Source organism: Columba livia, chromosome 7 (genome assembly GCF_036013475.1).
Source record: "Columba livia isolate bColLiv1 breed racing homer chromosome 7, bColLiv1.pat.W.v2, whole genome shotgun sequence".
Classification (NCBI taxonomy): Eukaryota; Metazoa; Chordata; class Aves; order Columbiformes; family Columbidae; genus Columba; species Columba livia.
The window spans coordinates 22,451,826-22,460,829 of NC_088608.1; the positions used below are offsets into that span (position 1 = coordinate 22,451,826).

The 9,004-nt window shown below is 40.3% G+C and overlaps 1 protein-coding gene across 3 annotated transcripts in view; it reads left to right on the plus strand.

Annotated features, from left to right (window-relative positions):
* The window catches only part of LOC135579859 (uncharacterized), a 31,734-nt gene extending 23,142 nt beyond the window's left edge, over positions 1–8,592 (plus strand). For 2 of the 3 annotated variants that reach the window (XM_065068802.1, XM_065068800.1), the window contains 2 exons: positions 1,201–1,277; positions 2,744–8,592. In XM_065068802.1, the coding sequence (XP_064924874.1) occupies positions 1,201–1,277; positions 2,744–2,825 (159 nt within the window). In that variant the 3' untranslated portion in view covers positions 2,826–8,592. The remainder of the gene's footprint in view (positions 1–1,200; positions 1,278–2,743) is intronic. The other variant, XM_065068801.1, reaches the window with a different exon arrangement.
* Positions 8,593–9,004: the final 412 nt, after the last annotated feature.

Below are 9,004 nucleotides of genomic sequence, written 5' to 3' on the forward strand. Positions count from 1 at the left end.
AGCCAAATAATGAAGTGTTCAAACAAGCATGTGTCCTACACACAGTGTTTAAATGGCACCACATCGCATGAGTCACTGAAATAAAAAAACAGCCCTCAAAAATACAGTTTCAATAAATCAGCTGAGGTAGGACATTGTATTGCTTTCCGGCTAGGTGTTCTGTATTAGCGAAATACTGCTGGGTCTAAAAAACAACGCACGAGTGGAAACATTGATTCCTGCTAATGGATTCCCTACCTATTGCCTACATAAATATTTCAATGCACACAGAAGTGGGCGTGTTACAAATCTATCTAAAGAAAAAATAAGAAATTATGGTCTCGCTGAAGGTAACGTTACACAGAGCAATACAAGGGGCTAAACAGAAGTCCTTGCACTGGCCCTAGGAGGTCATTTGGCCAGAGGAGGGTCAGCATGTTTTCGGCACTTGTAGGCAGTGGGGTCAGAGCTTCTGCTCGAGTGGAGCTCTGCAGAGCCGGTGACTAGTGCCAGCAACACGCAGAAGGACAGAGGGCTACTGGTTATTTCAGAAAGCTGCCGGCATTCACCCAGGCAGCTGGCTGAGTCAAGCACCATAACTTCCATCAGACAGTGTGTGTTCCAGATGCAATGCCGTCTGTGCGTTAACCTCTGACAGCCTCAGCAGTCACGGAGGGCCCACATTTATTCCTCTGGTTGTGGTATGTAGAATAGCTAAGACCAGTGGTACTGCTAACTAATTTCGTAGAAATTTCTTTTGAGTAATGCTTAAGTGCTATGTTTTCTTATGATTGTTAGCAAAAGGGTCTAGTTCCAGACTAATCTAATGGTTCAGGATTTATCAGGGGACCAGTCCAGGAGATGAATGCTACTGGGGAACAGCACTACCTTCTTTGAAAGTTTTTGTGAACACTGGGCACATTTTGTTCCAAGTTACATTCAGGCAAAGTTCCCATAAATTAAGAATTACAGTTGACAGAGCCTTGGGGAAAACAACAGTTAAGGTGTAAGACCCATCTATGGGGCATTATATTTTATCATGACTTCTATTTGGTAGAGATCCAAGTACAACACACGTTAGGGTCACTCACAATGCAAAATCTGTCCTTCAAAGGACTGAGGCTACTAATGCAAACTGACAGCACAAGTCATCTTGGCTGGTCTGCTGTCGCACATCATTATCAGCTTCAGGAGATAACTTTTTGCTTTCCATTCCTTCAGAAATGTCTGTCTTTTGGACATTCCAACTCCATCACTTCTGCTTGTCCTTGCCAGGAGCCTTCAGTGTCTCTGTTCAGGTAACAAAATCTATTAAGTGTCATCCACACTTAAAAAATACTACGTAGAGCTGGTACATTTGAGCACGAACAAATGCATTTTGAAAATCAATGTAACTGAAGTTTTTGATTTTAAAAAACCCAGTTTGTAGGATCATTATTATAGACACACTGTACCCTGATTTCTCTCCATGCAGAGTTAGCGAGAAAATCAAGTAACTGTTGAAACAGTGGTCAATGTAAATTCAGAGAATTCACAAAGCAACATTTTCTTTTTTTTTCTTTTGTAACTAAAAGCTTTAGGGCAGAACAGCGGTTAAATTAATAGGAAAGATTTGTAATACTTATCAGTGTTTATTTTCACAAAAGCCTTGGATTTCATTTGTGGCCAAATTCCCCATTTAAAACATTTTAAAAACATCTAAAACCATGCAATACAGACTCTGTGTGTATCATAAGCTTATAAATCATGCACATATAGAAACACTCATCATAGTACATGAATCAGTTCACAGAGGATGATTGTGTCATCCTGCAACACCAGCTAAACCCTCACCAAAGTATGGACAAAATTCTCAATGGAAAGCTTTTCTGAAATGTCTGTCTTCACAAATTAAATGTGGACTTTTGTGTATAAGCCTTTTAGTGTGTTAACAAGGCTGGAAAAACTGAATTGTGCTCAGAAAGAGTTTTAATACAATATTCCAAGATCAGTTGAATTCAGATTTCTCTAGAAGATAAACTGTTTCTGTTAAGAAATTACCAGATCAAAGATATATGGTAAAATGCTTGAATTTTTAGAAGTCTGTGAGAACCAGATTTATTTTTTCCACTGCTGTAAAAAGAACAAAACGGAAACTCCATTATTTATCACGTTGTACAGGGATGTGCTGTGTTCTGTTACTTGATATTTAATCCAGAAGTGCATTCAGCTATGTTTTAGTAGCGAGCACTGAGTTATAAGCCATCAGAGCAGCAAGAGACAGGACAGAAATAAACTGTTGGCTGCAATTTCCCCTTTGAAAAAGAACAGGAATTTTGAGAGGGCAGGGAAGGAGTATCCTTGTCCCCAGTGGAGTTTATTATTCTCTGGAAGCAGGTAAAGCAACCCTGGCTCATGAAGATACTTTAGAATAGGAAATGTTTTGCCTTTGAAATGTACCAGATTACATGTCATTTCAAATAGTGTTCATGGCAAAGGTACCCCTGGGACCACCTTACAAGAGCTTTATTTCTTGCTTGCAAATTAGTCAGTTCAAAACATTTCTCCTCTCATCTCTGCCTTCAGCCCTTAATGCCACACACACCATTTGTAAAATCGGGGATAAGAATGAAAAGATGCTGAATACAAAAGTACAATTAAAGAAAAAAAAAGACTTTAAAGGCAAGAACAAGACATGTTTCAGATGACAAGGAAAAGAATGAAATTTTGGTGCATTTTTGGAGGCATCTCAATAAACCCTTTTTCTTTTTTTTTTCTGTTTCAGCAGGGGTTCATTGAACCAGCTACGTTTTTCAAGAGGCAGACAGACAATAGCATCTAAATTATTTTCAAGAAAGCACTCATAGCACTAAGCATCCACTACTACTAAATCTGTCTTAGAAGAGAAGGGTGGAGGAAGAAGAAAGGTCAACAAATATATGAAGTTCTTTGTGTAATGCTTCACTGACATTTTCCAACTACCTCAGCTGGCTTTTATTTTTTAATTTTTTTTATTTTTTTTTTTTTTAGAATCCTGGTAAAATGCATTAAAGGATTTAAGGTTATCATCTGTCTCTCTCTAACTTCTGACATCTCTTTATAACAAGAAAGAGTCACAGCCAACGGTAACAGGAGGGCAACACAATGAATCCTAGTAAGACAGGGAAGGGGGGAGGTTCAACTTTGCTGCCCCTTTGCCCCTATTTCTTCCTCACAGAACAGAAGTGCCATCTGTTCCCGGCCCTAACATGCGTGTATTTGATTTCCATTCAGTAATAACTAACACAGGAAAAAGATTATCAAGTGATGTAAAGCACTATCAGCATTAGCCAGTGTTCCCCACCCAGTGTTTTGTTTGCACCTCTGAAGATCTGTAGATGAAATGGATATGGGCAAGTGCCTTAATTGCCTGGAATTATTCTGTTCTCTGGTAGAGGACCATATGGTCAAGGTGTGGAAGGTGACCAGACTAAGGATATTTAGGTTCTTGGGTCAGAAAAAGATTTAGGAATATCAGATGAGAGGGTGGAAGTTCAGATTCTCCAACCCGAATTTAGTACACTAACCTCTGCTACTTGGTGCTGTAATAAATCATCATCATAGTGCAAAAACAAGTCACAGTGTGTTGTGTGAGGCTAGACAGTCAGTATTAAAGTCTGAGCCTGCTTCAAAAGAATCTGTAAGATGTTTTTTAGACTTCACAGTCAAATTTGTCACATTCATAAGTAAAAAGCCCAGCAACATCAAAACCATCAAATACCTTCCAGTCCAGCAAACCCAGTTTAAGATCCAAAAAAATAATGTGAACGTGTTTTCTTCATAACTGGCTGCAGCTGATGAAGGCCACACGGATGCCTCAGTTGTGCCCAGTTATGCCTGATGTATTATTGTTGTAAGCAGTGGGTGCAGCAGCAGATGCCAGTGAAGGAAAGGCGCCTACAAGGTCCTGTTTGCAAAGCAAGGTAATGACTAAACAGTAGGTGCAGTGGGATTTCTCTGTCCCAGCCTTTCAGGCCTTTCAATGCTCTTTCTTCTTGTAGTCTATGCCTGATTATTTGAGCGGTCTCTCATTTCTTCATCTTCTCATCTTTTCCCCTTTGCTGCTGTTGCTTGCCTACCTTGTTACTGAAAGCACTTCTATGGGCAGGAGTTGGCCATGGTGTCAGATGCCAGCCCTCTTCCCAAGGGCTGGGAGAAGCATGGCCAGAGCTATTATAATATAAATAAACTTGTAAAATGGTTCAAGAAGGCAAAGCCAAGAAGATGGCTAGCAAGTAGCTTGTGCTTTAGACTAGCTTATTTTGCACAAGTCAAATATTGCTTAAGCTGTATCTGAAATCTGAAGCTGATCTGTCTGGCAAACCTCCTGATGTCTACATTGTCAAAATATGCGAGACAACATTTCATTTCTCCAAATTTCCATTAATTTCATTGCCTTATTTTCTTTCTTTTCCTCCTACACCAGGATGACATTTTTGAAGCGTACATCTAAGAGCATAATTTGATCAAATGATCCAAGGGAACTCCCTATAGACATCCATGATTATCTGTTCTAAAGGTTGGCATGCCTGACAACGGCAATTGGTTTAACCCCAGTTGGTTTTTAGATAGTAAATAGTGTTTTTTTCCAAGTCAGGACTGTATTTTGTTTACACAGCTCAGTCGAAGCTGTATCAAAAAAAAGGCAGAGTCCAGCCACATGTGGTGGCAAGTGCTCTGTGCATCCCAACCTTGACCAGAGCAGAAGGTGCATGGCATCTTGCTGGAGTCAGCCTGTTGTGCACATCCTCATGCGAGATGCTTGTAGGTGACTTCCAGATGACCTCAAGGAGATTAGGCAGGAGTTCACTGGTTGGCTGATTTATGGTTTGGTACAGTAGATACTCTCGGCTCTGAAAACAGCTGAATCTGAATTTCTTTGTCCTCGCTTTCCCATCTCCATTTGGGATTTCACTTTCTGGATCACAGCACATGCACTGGAAGGCAAAGAAGCCTCTTTTATTAGGTTAGTATTTTCATCCTACTCCTGACTCATGTCTTTGCAGGCTTTGGGCTCCTCTGCTCTGTACCCATTTATCACTTTTTTCAAAAGGAAGAAGGAAACTCTTGGTATGTGCGCAAAACTTAGAAGTGATCTGTGCCGAATAAGAGCAAGAACACAGCTGCACAAGACTCAGCATACTTCTTACAGACAAAATGCAGTGAAGGAAAAGATGGCACTTTAAGCTAAATCAGAGATCATTATACAATGCTCTTTCCATTCAGATTGTTCTAGGAGGAATATGTACATGTGGCAGCAGCACTTGGGACGTGAAGAGCTACTTTGAAAGTAGATACGGTTCCCAGTGTTGGAGATGAGGATGGATAGTGGAGAGTGAGAAAATGGGCTGTCCCTGCAGAGGTGCCCCAGCCACAGCAATAGCAGTGAAATCATGCTGCTGTCCTTAACTAGAAGTCAGCCTGGACTGGCTGAGAGTGAACTCAGTTTGTAGGAAGCAGTTCAGACTGACATGTGTTGCCCAAGGAGAAGGTTTCCAGGGGCCCAGCAGAGCCGGTTTGCAGCACAGACAGCTCAAGCTACAGCAAGAAGACTCAAGCAGAAGCACATGAATCCTGCCCATGTTCCCTCCTAATGTGGTGAAGCAGGAGAGCACGTCAGCGAGTCCTGAAATTCCTGAGGCAAAGGACTGCTCTGTGAGCTGCATGGCCACACGTACAGGTGTGCCAGGTGCTCGTGCTGGGTTTATGCTGGATCGGGGGAGCTCGTTGGGCGGTGAAAGCTTTTCCTTTTCAAATAGACCAATATAAATGGTCGTTGAGGGTGTAGCGCAGGCGGTCGGGCTCTTTGCACTCAGCCTCACGTTGTCAGAGGGCTTTGCCTGCTGCACTGCACTCTGAAGTGCAACAGTAAAAGCCTGTGACAGGAGGGAAAGAAAGGTGTAAGCCAGTGGCAGACTAGATTAAAACAGCAGCACACAAACACACTGACCTCTTCCTAAGTGGTAACCTTGAGTGAGAGCTAATTCACTGGATTGATTTTATTCAGCTTGTCCATGAGAAAACAGAGCACAGCAGCATTGACTGCAACTGGCCAAAAGAGCTTGAGAGCTTCAGTGATCTTTATGGTGTTTATTTCAGCTTCCGGGCCTTAAAGATATTGGTGATGTTAAGATGTAGTATTATACTCAAAGTCGTCTTATTGGCAAATAGCACAATATTTATGGTTCTAAGAAATTACTGTTAGTCCAATTAATGTTTTAAACAGTCTAATGGTCAAAATTACCTCATGAATACAGGAAGGCTTCACTAAAAATAGAATTAAAAATATTACATGCAAATTTCGCTATTTTCTAGTGTCGTGCTTATTCCTCCAGTGCTCCTTTGGGTCTTAAGATTGACACTTCAGTATTTTTCAAAAGTAACGGGGGAGTATTACAGTGAGTCATCACAAGGAGGAGTGGGGTATTGATGGGCGGGGGATGTCATTCTCCTCAGTTGGGTGTCTACTTGGATTTAGTTTTATATGTTTTCTTAACACTACGAGCTTACGGTGATTCAATGATTAATTTGTGTCATATTTGTCTGCACTCTTTCCCATGACTTATTCTAGAACTATAGACAGTTCAGTCCACAATGAATAACCGTTTATTATTACTATAAAATAAAACAAATCTAGGCAAGCGTACCTCACAGCTGGACAACTTCTGTCACAGCTCAGACAAGTTTAAATCTACTTCAGGCCCAGACAAACCCAGGGAATTGCTGAGACCCTACACTGTCATGTCAATACAAACCTTGTTGCTTTTCACTAATGGAAAAAAAAAAAATCGCATTTACTGGGCTATAAAGTCCCTTTGGATAATCTGTGAATTGCGGAGTTCAGCAAGAGTTTGCAAACCCTCCTCTGACTGCAGAATCATGACTGAGCAGCAGATCTTGGAAGTGTTCACACTCTCCGTTCTTCTCTTGAATCAGGAGGATGTATACAGGTCCGATTGACCTGTATTTCTTCATTGCCATCAGGAGACCAGCTAACAAAAGGTATCTGATTTTTCATTGCTGATATAATTTGCACAATCAGCAGAAATACTGTGATTATTAAAATTAGAACTGTAGGTTGTAGAGCTAAGTTAAAAATTCCTGTAGCTGTAGGAGACCATAGTGTAACCTATAAAGGTACAGGATAGTTAAGATTACATGCTTGAATCCAAATTACATCCTCCCCACCCTGCCACACGTGTGCACGCATACACACACACACACACCAAGCAGATCTTACACGATGTAGTTCACAACAATTTCTGGATCTGGGTCTGTACACAAACACAACCAGATCCCAGATACATGCTCAGAGATGATTGGTTAGAAACAGAAGGAGAAACGTCATAGTCACATCTGGTTAACTGTTGAGCTAAACAATCATCTGAAGACTAGAAACTAATATCTTCACACAGTTACAGCATATTTCAACCCTGAAAAGACTCACTGCAATATTCTATTTTCTTTGACAGTCCGTGTTCACAGATGCACATCTTTAATATCAGAAACAGTTTCTAATATGTTTCCAAAACTGCCTGATCAGGCTCTTGGTGTAAAAAAAGAACTTTTCCATCACCTTGATACATGACTACATATCTTACACATATGCAGTGTTTCCACCATGTGCTAAATTCAAGAGGTTTCAAAATACCTCCAACACAATAGTATGCAAATGTTGCATTTATTTTAACAATATTATTATATTATAGTATACATTATTTAAATTAATTATTAATTAAATTAATATATATTATTTTAAAAACATATCTATGGCAAAAAAGTTATACCTTGTTGCTCCATCTTTGCTTCTATGTTTTATAAACACTCAAAGTTTCACCCATACTTGCAAGCATGTGCATACTTGAATGTTACTATGTTGGTGCAAAAATAATTGCAGTTTTTGCATTGTTAAAATTTGCACTTTTGACATTGGAATACATTTTAAAATAATTGTGGGTATGTATATTATACATCCATTTAATGCACTTTTCCCACTTTATGTGTTTGTTGGGGTTTTTTTGTTTGTTTCTTTGTTTTTGTTTGTTGTTTTTTTTTGCTACTGACTTATTACTCTCTCTTTATTTTATATTTATTTTAGCCTATGATGTTAAACAAAAAGCAAATTCGAGTGATTTTATTATTTGAGTTCAAAATGGGTGGTAAAGCAGCAGAGACAACTCGCAACATCAACAACTCATTTGGCGCAGGACCTGCTGATGAACATACAATGCAGCAGCGGGTCAAGAAGTTTTGCAAAGGAGATGAGAGCCTTGAAGATGAGGAGCATAGTGGTGGCCATCAAAAGTTGACAATGACCAGTTGAGAGCAACCGTTGAAGCTGATCCTCTTACAGCTACACGAGAAGTTGCCAAAGGATTCAACGTCGACCATTGTACCGTCATTCGGCATTTGAAGCAAACTGGAAAGGTGAAAAAGCTCAATAAGTGGGTGCCTCAGGAGCTGACCAAAAATAAAAAAAATCATTGTTTTGAAGTGTCATTGTCTCTTATTCTATGGAACAACAACAAACCATTTCTCAATCGGATTGTGATGGGTGATGAAAAGTGGATTTTATATTACAACCGGCAGTGACCAGCTCAGTGGTTTGACTGAGAAGAACCTTGAAAGCACTTCCCAAAACCAAACTCACACCAAAAAAAAAGGTCACAATCACTATTTGGTGCTCTGCTGCTGGTCTGAATCCTGCTCTACAGCCTTCTGAATCCTCTTGAAACTGTTACATCTGAGAGGTCTGCTCAGCAAATTGATGAGATGCACCAAAAAATGGTAACGCCTGCAGCCGGCATTGGGCAACAGAAAGGGCCTGATTCTTCTCCACGACAACACCAGACCACACGTTGCACAACCTACACTTCAAAAATTGAGTGAATTAGGCTACGAAGTTTTGCCTTATCTGCCATATTCACCTGAACTCTCACCAACCGACTACCGCTTCTTCAAGCATCTCGACAACTTTTTGCATGGAAAATGCTTCCACAACCAGAAG